Source organism: Eptatretus burgeri, chromosome 12 (assembly GCF_056783735.1).
Source record: "Eptatretus burgeri isolate ZD-2024b chromosome 12, Ebu_testis_v1, whole genome shotgun sequence".
Lineage (NCBI taxonomy): Eukaryota > Metazoa > Chordata > Myxini > Myxiniformes > Myxinidae > Eptatretus > Eptatretus burgeri.
This window is the reverse complement of record NC_140972.1, coordinates 13,952,384-13,968,246: the sequence shown is the minus strand read 5'-3', so window position 1 is coordinate 13,968,246 and position 15,863 is coordinate 13,952,384. Positions and strand designations below refer to the sequence as shown.

At 41.5% G+C, this 15,863-nt stretch overlaps 1 protein-coding gene across 6 annotated transcripts in view; it reads left to right on the top strand.

Moving 5' to 3' along the window:
- The window catches only part of LOC147015135 (unconventional myosin-IXa-like), a 219,456-nt gene that overhangs the window by 98,938 nt on the left and 104,655 nt on the right, over positions 1-15,863 (top strand). For all 6 annotated transcript variants that reach the window (XM_085849590.1, XM_085849589.1, XM_085849586.1 and 3 more), the window contains 3 exons: positions 2,891-2,990; positions 8,131-8,172; positions 8,647-8,747. In XM_085849590.1, the coding sequence (XP_085705716.1) occupies positions 2,891-2,990; positions 8,131-8,172; positions 8,647-8,747 (243 nt within the window). The remainder of the gene's footprint in view (positions 1-2,890; positions 2,991-8,130; positions 8,173-8,646; positions 8,748-15,863) is intronic.

Genomic DNA, 15,863 nt, shown 5'->3' with positions numbered 1-15,863 from the left:
TATTCCAAAGGTGGGGAAAAAGAGGAATAAAAGAGTGAATGTGAGCAGTGATTCGTGATTTTGGTAGTTTTATCCGAAGGGGGTTACTGGCGGACCTTGAGTGCCCTGTGGATATATGATGGGGACATATCGCAGACAGAGCGGGGGGGAGGGGGCGGGCGAGACTCGAGAGGAGACTAGAAGACAGAAAGACCACCATCCTGCCTGTGGTGAGAGAGTGAGAGGCCCAAAGACTCAGCCTCACCGTGGGAAATACCAGTGATCCTAAATGCCTTGGTTTCCACAGCGTGAAGCTGAGAAAGGTGAAAGGCAGGAGCACCAGGCCAGAGGGGAGAGCAGTACTCCATTAAGCTGTGGACAAAAGCTTTGTAAGTAGTCAAGAGCTCAGGTGGGCCGATGAAGGATTTTGCACGACGGAAGATTGCCAGTCGGCGACTGGCTTTGGAGGCCAGGTTGAAAATGTGGCTTTCCCAGGAAAGAACATGGCAGATAGTGAGACCCAGAAAGCTTGAATGAAAGGACTTCTTCCAGAGGATTGTTGAGAAAGTACAAGGGGGGGGGTCCAAACGGTCCTTTCAGAGAAACATAGTGAGAGTGTGAGATTTGTCAGGATTGAAAGACATGTTCCACGTGTTGGACAAGTTTGTGATTTTACCCAGATCTGCAGAGAACGAAGAAGCTACTGCTTGCCGGTCTGAGGGATGACAGATGGTACGACAGAGGGTGGACTCATCAGGAAAGAGATAATGAGGATTTGCTTGTGACGAGAAGGATTTTTTTTTTCTGGCCACCTTTGCTGACACTTTCAATTCTGTAAGCTTGGGTTAATGACTTAAGGAGTGAGTTACTTGTGCTGTGCATGGGAGGGAGCCCAAAGGAAACAGCAAATTCCAAACCTCGAACAAATAAATTCCACATTCCTGTGACACCTTCATTCGAACCTCAGGCATGTACAGCCGGTTCGTGAAGGACTTGGACAAAAAACTTACTGCAGCTGATCCCCAACAGAAGTAAGGTGGGTAATATTTTGACGATGCCATTGACAAATCTGCAAATGCCAATGTCACGGGTGGAAACCCTCACATAATTTTTTTTCATTCTACTTTAAATGCAATCTCTATTTATTTTCATTCCACACAGCATCATTCCAATCATAAATTAATACTATAACCATTAATGTAACAAAATACAATGCAACAAATACTCCTGCTCTTGAGGTAAACGAATATAAACGCTGTTCAAACATTGCATATGGATAGGGAGCAGCTTCGGACGGAACACAATTCAATATCATCATTGTATCGAGTTATTTATGAGAATTCCCACCCACCTTAGGACACCGGCTGTGTCCCCATAAGGTTCCACAGAAGGTTTGGCGGGTCAAGCCACAAAACTGAGGGAATCGTTGGTGGACGGACAAATGAACACACACTCCTGATTTGTAATATAGAGAGCAGAGTACCTGCCCGACGGGCGATCTTGTTCCAAGCGTGTGACACATTCTTCTGACGCATCCCTTTACTTGCGCCGTGTGTAGACAACGGCGACCTCGATTACTCCCAAAATAAATAAATAAATAAATAACTTGGGTTCTGTGTATGAAGTAAAATCATGTGTATTGCTTATGTGCATACATAAATTGTGGCTATGTAGCTTGGATAATTCCAATTGCACCTCCCCTTGGTCCCCCACTCTTCCAAAGGAAAAAAATTTCCAAGATGTGGAAATTGTTTTTTTTTCTTCTGTTTTTACAAAACGTGATGGAATCAAATGAAACTTGCACATGAACAACTTCAGGATGCCCTCATTAATCCCTGAAAATTTCAGCTTCCTCGGTCAAATCCTTTCGGAGGAGTACTGCAGATGAAACGTACAACATTCTTTCCCTCCATTATATAGACGCGTCTAAAATTCTGTTTGTGGGTTGTAATTATACCTACTCTAATGATTATATCCTGTAATTAATATCAAGCATTGTTTATGCTTTTCTGTATGTAATTGTATGGAATTTACATCGATTGCTGAACTCTCCCAAAGTAACTCTTATTGTTGTAATGTATACAGCCTTTTAGCCCACCTCTATTATTATTATTATTATTGTACATTGTAGAAACTGTAAATCATAAATGCTTGCTAATGAACAGTGGGAATGAGAGCATTTGGCGATGAAGACCAGAGTGCCAGGGGTAGAATACGGTATTATCCGAGGATATATGATCTAAATTAAAAAAATCTGCATACAGACTCGTGCACACAAACACGCACTACAAATCCAATAGCCTCGCCCATGTCTTCGGAACAGCCGAGGCTAATTGGTGCCGTGTTGCAGTGTTCGCATAATTTTTTGGTCAATAATTTTAGCAAGCATCAGAAGCTCTGTAGAGTGGAGAAAAAGCATTTTTTTCCCCACAGTTATGAATTGCTAACCTCCTCCACCTTCCCTTTCCACTTCCACTTAAAATATTTGTTTTCATTGGATGAGTGTAACTTCAACAAACTGATGCTTTGATTTGTTGAACTATCCTTTTTGAAAAATATAATTGGTACATTTTTTTCTTCTTCTTCTTTTTGTTGCATATAAATTCCTAACTGAGTGGTAACGGTGTTCTCATGAACTCGTGTAGTCTCGTGAACAGTCGAGTATGCCGTCCCGATGACGAGTGTGGGTAAATTCCCTCTGCCCGGAGATGCCAGTTATGTGCGGCTTCTTGGTGTTGAGTGGAAATCTTCATTAGATGAACATTGAAGACACTCAGGACCCTGATCAAGCAACCGCCTTATACCTATCATTGTCAAATAACTAATCATGACATTGCTAATTCCTTTACGAATTTTTTTTTTCTGTGCATATTGTGACTGCTGCAAAAATTGCTCGGTTATTTACCCTCAGGAACTACCACGTGTTTTACTACCTACTGTGTGGGACCAGCAAGCAGGAAAGGGAGGAGTTGCGCCTTCTGGAGCCCGAGGCCTACCTCTATTTGAATCAAGTATGTTGCAACCATCAGTTGCCTTGACAATATGGATTGACTTGTGGCTTGTAAATAATATTTTTTTATTTGTTTTCATTGCTTTTGGAATGGTCTCACTGTGGAGTTTTTGGTTCCTCCTTGAATGAAGGTCGAGGTATTATTTTCCCTTATTTATTCTTTCAACAGTGAGATTATTCCAAAAAGCAATGCAGACAATTATTGTTGAAACCAATGATAACCTCAGTGTGTGCGTGCGTGCGTGCGTGCGTGCGCGTGTGTGTGTGTGTGCGTGCATGTGCATGTGCGTGCGTGTTTTGGGACATCTTTTTCTCCGAAACCACTCGATGGAAAAAAAAATTAAACTTGGCATATGGCGTCAACTCCCGATGGGTATATCGGGAGATAACAATGATGTCATCGGTGAAGTGGTATTCTAGCCGTAATTGCTTGACTTGAAATCTTTATCCAAAAAGTCTGAAAATTCATATATCCAATCTATGACCCCATGTGAGTGAAGAAGTAAATGTATGACATCATCGGTCACGTGGTCATGTTGGATTGAAAATAAAACCATAAAAATATCCTTTTCAGCAGAACTGCTGAACAGATGAATGCAAAACTTCACTCGTATGATCAACCAGCCATGGGGAATATAGTTTGAAATTTTTTTTTTGATAATCACCTTCATTGATGCAATATAATGTGCACAAAAGTGCTTGTTAAATAGCTTAAGAAATAGTTAATCAAGAAAGCCACTGATAATGGCAATGTATATGACACAATAGGGTGTACGGTCATAAGAGCAGTGGGCCATAATAGTAGCATGTTCAGTTAACGATAAACCTGCTGTTGGCTTAGTGGTTCGGATGGCTGGCTTAGGATCTCAGGATCCTGAGTTTGAGCCCCATTGGCTGTTCAATTAACACCAGGTGGGGTTGGTTCAGCCTGTCATCCTTCCAAAGTTGGCGAAATGAGTACCAGTGTACTGGTAGAGGGGCATAGCTGCGCTTCCAAGAAATTATAGCTCCCCCCCGGCAGCCACGCTGCCATACGCAAGAACAGAACAGAACAGTTAACAATGTTCCAAATGGTTAACGAGTTAACGATTTTTGTTCCGAATGAATGCTGGAGGTGACTGTGTGCTCTTCTGAGTGCCGTTCTAGTTGTTTTTTTGTTTCTACTGTTGCAAAATGTCACACATTCATATTATGTTGTTGCAAGGTTGTGATCATTCTTCAATGCATTAGTGAGCTTGCCTATCCAGAAAATTTTTATGACGTCTCCTTTTTAAGTGAGAAAGGTAAATTATTACCTTTCCTTCAACGTAAGAAAGTCAGAATTGATGGCATTCTTTTGGTTGTTTTTTCCCAATTGTTTTGCCATTTTCTCTGCAGTTTGTGAAATTCCTTGCATGTTTTTGTTGGAGATTAGTTGTGAGATGTTAACGTCCTTCTCAAGGTGATGTTTTTTATTCCAAAAAAGTAATGCATCGTATTGTAAAAATAGTTATTTAAAAATCTAAATTCTGACTGCAGTTTCCTCCTGTTTGCTCTCAGCCAAATGAGAATGTATTGATTTTTGACTTCGACAATTGACAATACCCTTCGATTTCAATATAAATTTATTCCATTATTTGCAAATACAACCCGTGGCTTCGCCGACGGGTATGTTGAGACAGATAGAGATAGAGATGGAGATTGAGATGTATGCACTCCAATGAGTGTCATCCTCGTTTCTTCCTGTTTTGGTAAGGTATGTCTTGCATCAAAGGAAAAGGATGTAACCCCTACTCTATTCTTCAGTTCTTGGTGAGTTGCGTCCAGTGCAACATCGATAATCTGGCAGATCCTAAAATCCGGCACCGTTTCATATCTATTTTAAAAAAATAATAATATTCATATCTTCACTATTTTCAAAAATCGAGCAATCGCTTTTCCCAAATGTAGGACTGTGCGCATTTCTCGAACTCTGCACTCTGTTTATGTACTGCATGTCACTCACGCAACAAACACCACTGCCTCGCCATTGCTTGCTGTATCATACAGCACTCAGTGTTCCTCGCCCTTCCATTGCTTTTCTGCATTGTATAATTTGATATTTTATTGGTGTCCAATAATTGTTCAAGGTATGAGTGTATTGGTGCTGGTGTTGTGAAGGGAAGGCACATTATGCCAACGATTATGTATATCATGAAAATTGTACAGATGTTAGGTCATAGCCAGTTAGTGCGAAGCCTGGGTGACTGTCTTTGTGCTGGTTCTTCACCAATATATGACGTGAAGAAACGATGTGAAAAGCTTTTGAAGTTCGATGCTGAGTGATTCGAATAAGAGCATCACCAAGCGGAGAACGATGCACGAGGCAAGATCGAACACACTTGATAAGCTACTGTACTTTAAGCAAGGTTGTCATGAGGGTGTACCTATTTCTGGCCCAATCTCCCCACACCCCACATCCTTTCCTCTCCCCACCCCTCCCCTGGCTGTTCTTTCTATAATCCGGCAAATGCTTGGCCCTTCGGGTGGCACATTATCAAATTTTCACTGTGATTCAAAATCAAAAAGTTAGTGTTTGCTGTTAAATATTGTGCTCCAATTTGCTCTCGTTTTATAGTGACATGCTGATCTTATTGGTTTTTCATGTAGTGCCTTCATATTTCCAGCTGGTGCTGCAAACCATCGAGTTGCTGTAATGCTCTTTATTGATCGAGTTTCAGGACCTACCTGGACTCTAACCTCTGTGACTGCCAAACATAGTCGACACTGCCAAGTGTAAAAAGTAAACTTCTAAGATAGTAAAATTGTTGCTTTGCAAGTATATCTTTCAATCGATGATGATTTTCACGTGTATGAAATTGTCGCCTTAATGAATGAACAACCACACGTGTACTGTGGTGCAACATGGCAGGTTTTGCACTTTTTGTTTTTTCCTTAACCTCTTGAATCCCCTTTTTACCTCCACCACTGAAAGTAAACAGAGGTTATGTTTTCACCCGTGTCTGTTTGTTATTTGCAAAATTGTACATTTTTCAAGTACCGTTTATTGGTCGGTCGACTTTGTTATTCTGTCTGTCTGTCTGTCTTTCTTTGTCTGTCGTCCACCTACAGGTCACAATTTTAAACCGATCTTCACGAAAATTCACTACCTGGTCGAGTTAGTCATCAGCAAAAAGCTTATTGTTTTTTGAGGTCAAAAGGTCAACAACTTTGTCATCTATCTATAATTCCAGCAGTGTGTGTGTGTGTGTGTGTGTGTGTGTGTGTGTGTGTGTGTGTGTGTGTGTGTGTGTGTGTGTGTGTGTGTGTGTGTGTGTGTGTGTGTGTGTGTGTCTGTCTGTCTGTGACCGCTGTTTCTCGACAACCACTGGTCTGATCTAATTGAAACGTGCCAGATATATGGCTGGGGACCTGAGGATGTGCCTTTTCAAGGTTTTATATTAATCGGACAAGTGCTTCCCAAGTTATGGCCATTTATTTACCAAACCAATGACAAGACACGTTGTTGCGTGGGCGTTGCCCATGGGGAAGGGAAGCTCAGCCGCGTTCCCCATTACGGGTTACAACGTATGGGCTTCCGGATCGTGATGACTTTGTGTATTCTAATAATTTCTCGATTTCTTATGTGCATTTATAGATAAACACAATGCCCCAAGTTATGATCATTTTCATATTAGACGGTGCATAAATTTCGGTAACATCAGAGTGCTGGTGTGCTCCGAACCAGGAATTAAAATTTTTTCTCTCTTCTCTTCTCTTTTTGTTTTTCCTTGCGCCGACATTGCGAAAAGGTAAAATACGTTGGCGCTAATTGAATAATTGGCCATTAAAACCTAAATTGCGAATCATCGTAACTGTGATATGTGAACTTCCGCGCCATGCACGTACGGGCACGCGAGAGCGAAGAAACGGACTGTGTGGTTGTTGTTTCTTGCTCGCGGTTGGAATATTTATTTATTATTTTTTTAAATTATTATTTTTTTTTTTTTTTACGGGCACGTACTAGTATTCCTAAAATCCTCAACTTTCATCCGATCGATTTGCATATTTAGTCATTGAATTCAACGACAAATAAATTCTAAGGTCAAATTAATTTGTTTTATCGATTTTGCAAGTATCGTGCTGTTCACGACATCTTTCTTGATTGTTTGTTAATCGCCTACAGATCAAAATTCTCAACCGATCGTCATGAAACTTCACCAAGTTATGAAGGTAGTCTCAACTGAGAAGCCTATTAATTTTTTCAGGTCAAAGGTCATATTGAGATCAAATTTCTAAAATGATTTTTCATCTAATTGACTTGAAAGTTAAATAGGATTTGCATATTTGGTGACTGAATTGGGAAATTAACTATTTTTGAGGTCAAAAGGTCAATTCAAGGTCAAACCTCTAAAACCCATTTTCATCTGAAAAATTGTCAATTTTCATCCAATTGACTTGAAAATTAAACAGCATCGTGCATCACTGAATTGGGAAAGAAACTATTTTTTATGGTCAAAAGGTTAAGGTTCAACTCAAAGTCAGTTTTCATCATATTGGTCTGAGCTTTGATTAAGATCAACAGTTCTCATCTTCATGAAATGGACAATTTGATGTATCCATGGCAACTATTTTTTGAGGGGGTTTGGGGGGGGGGTAGATTTTGCAAGTATCGTACGTCTTTCTTTGTTTGTGAGCAGGATGTCTGAAAAAGATATGGACAGATTTGGTGGACAGGTCAAGGACAAATTGATTCGATTTTGGTGAAGATCTGGATACGAGAATTTTTTTCTTAATGTGATTCTTCACCATTGAGAGATTGGGCCAAAAACGATATATAGTATTATATTTCAAAAATGCACTGTATTGGGCCCGATATGTTCTTGTGGATCAGGCATTGTGTGGCGGAGGTATGCAATCTACTGAGTGCCCTTCTAGTTTGTTTTGGGTTTTTTGTGATATTTACTTGCTTTCTTCACTCACTTCCATATTCCGATTTCTTATTTTAAGAATAATGCTTTGAATGCTGATGCTCTTTCAATCTTGTCATTTAACAAGTGCAATAAGGTGTGCTGCATGAAAGATTTCCCTTTTGTCATTATGCTTGTGTGTAGATGCATGATGCATGCTGCAGCCTTTGTTTTACCACCCATTGTGATTTTCAAACTCTGCTTTGCTTTCAGATGAAGAAAAAAGAACCCAAGAGTTGTTTCTCCTGTGATGCGGTTAGTACTCGATACCACTTTTTACTGCATAGTCCCAATTTGGAAGGGAAAAACTTTCCAACTCAGATGGAAGACAAACTGAAAACTTTTATCTTTTGTTGTTAGTATGTGAGCACACAGTACTCTGATCCAATTGCTGTCTAATAATTTGCACTTTCAATGAGTCTCAAGTGCAGCTTTATTGTTGAAGGCGGTTAATAATTAATGTTATTTTTGTACACCATCTGATGAGAATAACTGCCCGACATTAATGCTTAGACACTTCTCAAGCCTATTTCTAATTGCATGGCATGTTACTGGATGAAGTAATGGCTTTTCCATCCATCCACACCTTGTGTTGAGTTTTGTTCAAGGTTTGTGATTTGTGATGCCATCCTGAACTTACCTGATGGCACGTAGCATTTTGGGTACTGCTGGTCAAGGCCGCCATTGAACCATTCCCATTCACTCTACTCATTGTTTACCTATTTATAGACCGATGGCTATGTGGAAGAAGAAGAAGACCTTCGGCATGACTTCAAACGGCTTCAGCTGGCCATGGAGATGGTGGGATTTCTTCCTGCAACCCGGAAGCAGTAAGTTCCACTACAGTGGTAAAGGACATGTACATTTAGTCTCTTCCATAAGTATTGGAACAGTGACGTCAAATTTGTTATTGCCTATACACAGTACTCAATAAATTTGGGTTTCAGATCAAAAGATGTATTGAGACGAGAGTACAGAAGGTCCACTTTTATTTCTTGGTATTTCTATGCATATATGTTTTACCATTGTGGAACGATTGCACTTGTTATGTTCAGTCTCCCCATTTTAGGTTAGCATAAGTATTGGAACAGATTAACTCAAAGTAAATTAAAGTAGTATAATCGTTTAGTATTTGGTTGCATATCCCTTGCACGCAATAACTTAATCGAGCCTGTGATTTGGGCCATTGTCTTGCTGCATGGTGAAGCACCGCCCAATGAGTTTGGAGGCATTTTATTGCACGTAGGCAGTCAACTTGTTTCTGTACTCTTCCGAATTCATTCTGTTGCTGCCATCATTGATTACATCATCAATAAAAATGAGTGAGCCAGTTCCAGAGGCAGCCATGCAAGCTCAAGCCATGGCACTAACCTCCACCCTGCTTCACAGATGAGGTAGTATGCTTTGGATCATGTGTAGTTCCTTCCTTTCTCCACACTTTCGCCTTTCCATCGCCTTGGTGAAGGTTTATCTTTGTCTCATCTGTCCATAGAACTTTGTTCCAGAAGTCCCCTGGCTCGCCACTACTTTTTGGCAAATTCTAATCTGACCTTTCTGTTTTTGGTGCTGATGAGAGGTTTGCATCTTGCAGTGTCGTGTTTGTAATTCTGCTGTCGAAGTCTTCTGTGAACGGTAGATTGGGATGCTTTCACTCCTACACTCTGGAGTTTGTTGATGATGTCACTGACAGTTGTTTTCTGGTTTTTCTTTAATACAGCTCTGATTTTATTTATTTATTTATTTTTTTCTGTCATCAACTACAGTTGTTTTCCTTGGCCGACCTGGCCGTTGTCTATTGCCAAGTACACTCGTGGTTTATTTCTGTTTCAAGATATTCCAAATTGTTGTATTTGCTCTGCCCAATTGTTGTGCTATAGTTCTAATTTAATTCTTCTGTTCTTTCAGCTTCCAAATTTCTTCCTTTTCTTTCATACACAGTTCTCTGTTCTTCATGTTGTTTTATGCTTACTGACTCCAAAGGCAGACTTCCAAGGCAAAAGCAAAGCCTAAAACCAAGACTAGACATTCACAGCTCTTTTATGTGTGAACGGTCAATGCAACAAGAAACACTTGTCGGTTCCAATACTTGTGCTTACCTGAAATAGGGAGACTGAACACAAAAAGTGCAATTGTTCTACAATGGTAAAGCATATATGCATAGAAATAGCAATAAATATAATCTGACCTTCTGTACTCTTGTCTCGTATTCATCTTTTTTAAACTCAAATACAATTTTTTTGAGAATACATCAGTAATAGCAAATTTAACTTCATTGTTCATATTGTTACGGCTGTGGAAATGCGCAATACACCATAAGGGTCCTTAGATCAGTTATGACGATAAGTATGTGTAGTTAGATTTCCCCACCGTTGTTTAGAGGTAATTTCCGTGTTCACCGGGCTGCAATCCTTTGAGATAGCCGTTTTTCTTTTCTCTATCATTATTTTCGACCAATCATACCCCAACAACCAAATCGCCACCACCAACATCATTCCCAAACAACTACAACTCAAACACCACCACCTGCACCTCTTTACCTCCACAACTCCACCCCACAAACATCGCTTCACCGCCATTCTCAAACGATGCCCGCCAACAACCAAACTCCCACCACCTCCGCCTTTCTACCACACGTCATGCCATGGGCTGTGAATGCGTTCCTTTTGCCTCAAAAAGCGGATCAGGAATGCTTCACGCCCCCTTTTCATCCGCCCAATGGCTGAGAATCGGGTGGTGTAGCCCCGCCTCCAAACCCGCTGTGATCCAGAAATTTGCATAGACGCCCCTCCCCCGGGCTATATAAGTGCGAGCACGGCGCAGCTAGTGGCAGGAAAGTCAAGTCTGGAGGGTCTGGAGAGCGCAGAAGAGTGGGAGCAGTGGAGTGGCAGCAGCAGTGTCGGCGGGGCAGTCGAGTCTGGAGACGGAGCTCGAAGCCGACGGGAAAGGCAGACGGGGAGTGCCGGAGAACGCTCGCCGACCACGCCAGGGGCACGAAGCCAGGCGCAGCTACGCTGACATCGCGGCTTGCCCGCCATCGCGCCACGATGGCGTGGGTAAGACCCTTTGGTCTTGTGGACCTGGCCGCTCCTCCAGGTTCCACGCGCATTTGGTCCACGAACCCAGTCTGACTCCCTTATCTATGAGGGGGTCTTTTCTTGCTTTTTCTTTGAATGCGTGTTGTGGCGCTGTGTCTTGTAAAGTAGAAACTGTTTAAGTGCATGTAAATAAACATTGCTTTATTCGGTTGTAACTCTTGCTTGTAAATTGCATTCTTAGTGTATGGCTGTGAAAACGTGCTTGCCTTGTCTGAGTGCGTAATAAATGTACTTGTCGAACTGTTCCCCGTTTCGTTGCGTCCTTTCCTTTGCTTGAAAGTTCTATCTTGCATCACGGAAGGAATTGGTAGAAGGGTGTAAGCACCTGGTAACTAATCACGTCCGTCGGGGCCGGCGATAACACCGCTCGGTTATCACTGAAGCACGGAACGGATCGCTTAAGCGGTTCGTGTCCGAGGCCGGCCAGCGGCGAGGTACGATCGCCCGGTTAACTACCTGCGTAGGTACTTAGGTAGGTCGAGTTTGGCGAACAACCCTATCCTGCGCGGGTGGCCGATTGGCACGATTGTGTTGGGGTCGAAAGACCCACCCGTGACTAGCTCCTGGCGAGAGTTCCAAGGAGGGTCACGACTGAATTGTCCGTTCCAGTGGGCGACGCGGTCGCGATTTGAGTTACGTGGCTGATCGCACGCCGAGCGGGCCAGAATTCGTAACAATATATAATATGTATGTATGTATACATCGAGGCAACACGCTTTGGGGCATTTTTTTTTCCTTACATAGTCGAGGCTCGTGAAAGAGCTAGTGCACTGAACGGATCAGGACGTAACAGAACAAAAACAGGATGCAAAACACGCATGGAGAAGGAAAATCCAAGGAGGAAAAACTGGAAAATTTGGAGGTGGGATTTGGATGGGGTTAATGAGGGTATAAAATATAATGGTTTTGGATTGGGTCAATCAAAAATGGTGGTGAACAGCTGTCTTGAAGACCTGGAGGGAAGAATGAAATTGAAGACGATCTGGAAGTTGATTCTGCAAGTGGGGGAAAAAGAGGAACAAATGACTGAAGGTGAGCAGTGATCCTGGATTTAGGTTTTTTTTTTACCAGAAGGGGATTGATGTTGGACAATGTGAGCCCTGCAGAAACCGAGGGTGGGGGAGGGGACAAAGCACGGAGAAGACAGGGTGCAAGACCAGAAAGGAGGCGATAGAAGACGAAAGAGATCACCGACCTGTCTGTAATGGCCAAATGATAACGCAGATTCAGCTTCAGCTTCAGCACAGGATATTCCAATGATCTTGAAGGCCTTGGTTTCCACAGCGTCGAGCTGAGCAAGATGTGAGATGGGGAGCCAGCCCAGAGGGGAGAGCAGTACTCCATCAAGCTGCGGATGAAGGCCTTGGAGGTGAATAAGAGTTCAGGTGTGTTGGGAACGACTTTGTACGACGGAGGATGCCGAGTCAGCAGCTGGCTTTGGAAGCAAACATTAAAATGTGGTTTGCCCAAGAAAGATCATAGCTGATGGTCCAACAATCGTCTTGAAGAAGTTCAGTCATTCAAACTCCTGGGTCTCATTGTCATCCAAAGCAGAACTGATGCAATTTTCGATTCAACAGGTCTAAGGTCATGTGCTCCTTTGAAAATCATTTTGCAGACTTGAGTTAGAAGCATCTGATGTCTCTCTTCTACTTATCTCTTTTCGTTCTTGCTTCCTCTCCCTCTCCCGTGACCTTTAATTTTTCATATGACCTTCAATTGAAATCAAACGTAACCATGGGTTGACATTTAACACGGGCAGAGGCATATCCATTGATGCATTAGTCTCAAATCCTGCTTTCTCGTTTCTTAATAAAATCTCGCTTGAGTCACGGAGGTTTAGTGCAAACAGAATGCAATGGATAATCGGAATAAAGTTCGCCTCACCAAAAAGGCACTTATTGATCACAATTGCAGCAACATTCTCCCAGCATTTCCTATGGTTTCATTCCAGAAATATTATCTCGTCTTTGCAACAGAAAACCTAATGGAGAGAAGTGAGGGGGGGGGAATACATTGAGAAAAGGAAGGGAAGTGGATAGGAGGAAGAGGGCAGGGGAGTCAGGGAAAAGTGAATGAAAGGAGGAAATGTGAGTACATCGAGGTGAGGGTTCATGTCTGGGATGAGAGGGGAAACGGGAGTTCGGTGGGGCGATTTCTAATTTTTCCCACAGCCTCTCATGTGAAAAGTGAATTGTTTTCTTTCTTTTTCTTCATGCCTTGAGAGAAAATGAGGCTTTCTAGAATGTCGCTTCCAAAGAACTCTCACTAATTAAGCTACCATAGCACCATCCACACATCACTCCTACTGGTTTGGCCTCTTTAAGAGAGCACTATTTTCCAGTCTGCCAAATGATATCATGCCTCAAAAAATTTTTACGTCCATGTTACATCGCTCCATTCCAAAGAGCTAAAATTTAGAGTAACCTCGAGAATAAATCTTGTTTACCCCCGCTCCCCTCCCCCACTTCCTTCCCCCAGCCGCAGGGTTATGTAAAGATGATGCCATACTATAATTTGAGAAGTGCTTGTTCTTGTGTCTGGTTGACTTGTATGTAGCCTCTGAATTTGTTGGATGGAATAAGTTGAGAACTTGTGGTTGTACTCAGTGGGATAAGGGAGGGGGTGGGTTGGGGGGGGTTGGTGGTGGTTTGGTGGCGGGGAGATGGGTTCTTTGCTAGTGGAGCAAAATTGGGCACAGATGATTGCGTTGGGCTGTTGTAGTTACGTATTAATAAAACAAGGGGTTCAAATGCATGACACAAAAAAATAGAAGGTGTTTGCCCCTACAATAAATCATCTCACATGTGCAGAAGCTCTTATTCGTCATCGGGGCATAATATATTGTGCGTACAAGGTAGCAATTGATATGTAGGCCATTACATATTGAATGTATTGTGCGAATCTGTCTTCGAGATCTTTCTTCATGCCATGATTTATGTGGAACGTAGCTTTGAGCTGCTGAAAAGAAAGAAAGAAGGAAAAATAATCCTTAAGTGAACCACCATGTCAACTCTTGTATTAAAAATAAAAATCCTGACATGATCCCCTTCCACCCCACACCCTCAAAAAATCTGGAGTGTAATATGCCTAGATTAATTAGAGAAAGGAAAGTTACCACATCTAATGATAAAAAGAATATGGCAAATTTCCTGACTTCTAACCCTCCTGAGGACTTGTGAGCTGCTCCAAATCGACTTTTTCTTCGGCTCCTGACAAGTCTTGTAAATACAACAACAATCCTTCCCCGTCACCCTCAGCACAGCATGAGAGTGATCCGCCATTGATTGACTCAGCCAGCAGTGAAACATTGTGAAAGTTCACCAGTTCTTCAGCAAGTTGACCAGATATTTGCTTTATTTCTTTGCTGGCTTGAAGTTTATTAGGAGTACGTTTTAACTTGCTGTGACTTATTTATGAGACTCCAATCATCCACGGGAAGAGTTCAGCATTTCGATGCCTCCAAGATGGAGTTTTCGTCCCACTTCAATCCGTGTCAAGCGCAACGAAGTGACGGGTGCACACCCTGTGGCAGTCTAGCCGTGTGTAGGCTGTCAATCATTGGGCCATTGCACTCTACTTATCCACTGCAGCCACTTTCTCGTATTAACAGGAAATGGTAGGAATGCGACACCTATATAATCCATGGATATTTCTCTTATTTCCTGTATTTTTGTGAGTCCTATTTCCATCCAGGAACACAACAATTATTCTGAAGCATTTTTGAAATTTCCCTCAGTTTGACTTTTGTTTGAATGCTGAAAATTGTATTTAAAAAATAATCATAATAATAAAAACCCAACTATTCCAATTCCACATTTTGCCCGAACGCCGACAGGCTGAAAGTGCCCCGATTAGTGGAAGCGAGTCACTGAAAGCGCATGCTCAGCACGCGCTAAAGGCATCGTTTGCATTCCAGAGACGATTGAAAAGTCACGTCTTGTCTATAGCAAATTGGACAGCTATGATTTTGAATATTAATTAAATCGGGTTGGTCTTTGTTTAAATATTTGTTAATTTTCTTTCTGAGTATCGATAATGTGGTTACACATTCCCGTTTGTAAAAAAAAAAGCTTTAGTTTGTATAATCGGGAAGAATAATGTTGGTAGTTTAATGTCTTGCTGAAATCAACACGATTGCTTAAATAAAAATTAAAGGGTTCATAAGAACACCTTGTCACTGTGCGGTCTTGAGAAACAGACGTGGGTGGGGTCTGTGAGCTGCAAATTTGATTGGTTGTGTTGATGTAATATTTTGTCCAAGTACTAAAAGGAAGGGTTTTGCAAGTGCCAAAAAGGAGATTTGTGTTCAACAGTTTTCAAGTGTGTAATTCAATTGGCATAAAGATTTAAAAGTTTGTATTGAAAAAAAAAAAAAAGATTTGGAAATTTACCACCACTGATGCACATTGTTCCTTATTTAACATGTTACATTCGTTCTTAGTTCCTGTTGTTTGTGTCCTTTATGACTTCCTTAAAAACAGTAAGTTTCCCATTTGGAATGATTTTTAGCTCGCCTGTTCGAAGAACAGAGAGCTATAGCGATACCCCCGACGTGAGCGTCAGCGTGAAAATGTTAAAGTTTTTGGTGCAAGTTATTTCCTTTCTAATGTTTTTATCTACCACACTATTTTTTTACTGATTACAATATACAAATACATATATTGCTTTAAAATTATTTGGATCAGACTTCACTGCAATGCTTTATAAAAAATATTATTAGACTCGTCTTTAAAAACGATAAATTTATAAACAGGCGAGCATTGGGTGGCTTTGACACCAACTCTCTGGTCAATTTAGGTTGACTGCCAGAGAGCCATTAAGATTAAAAAAATAAATCATCTCACTCTG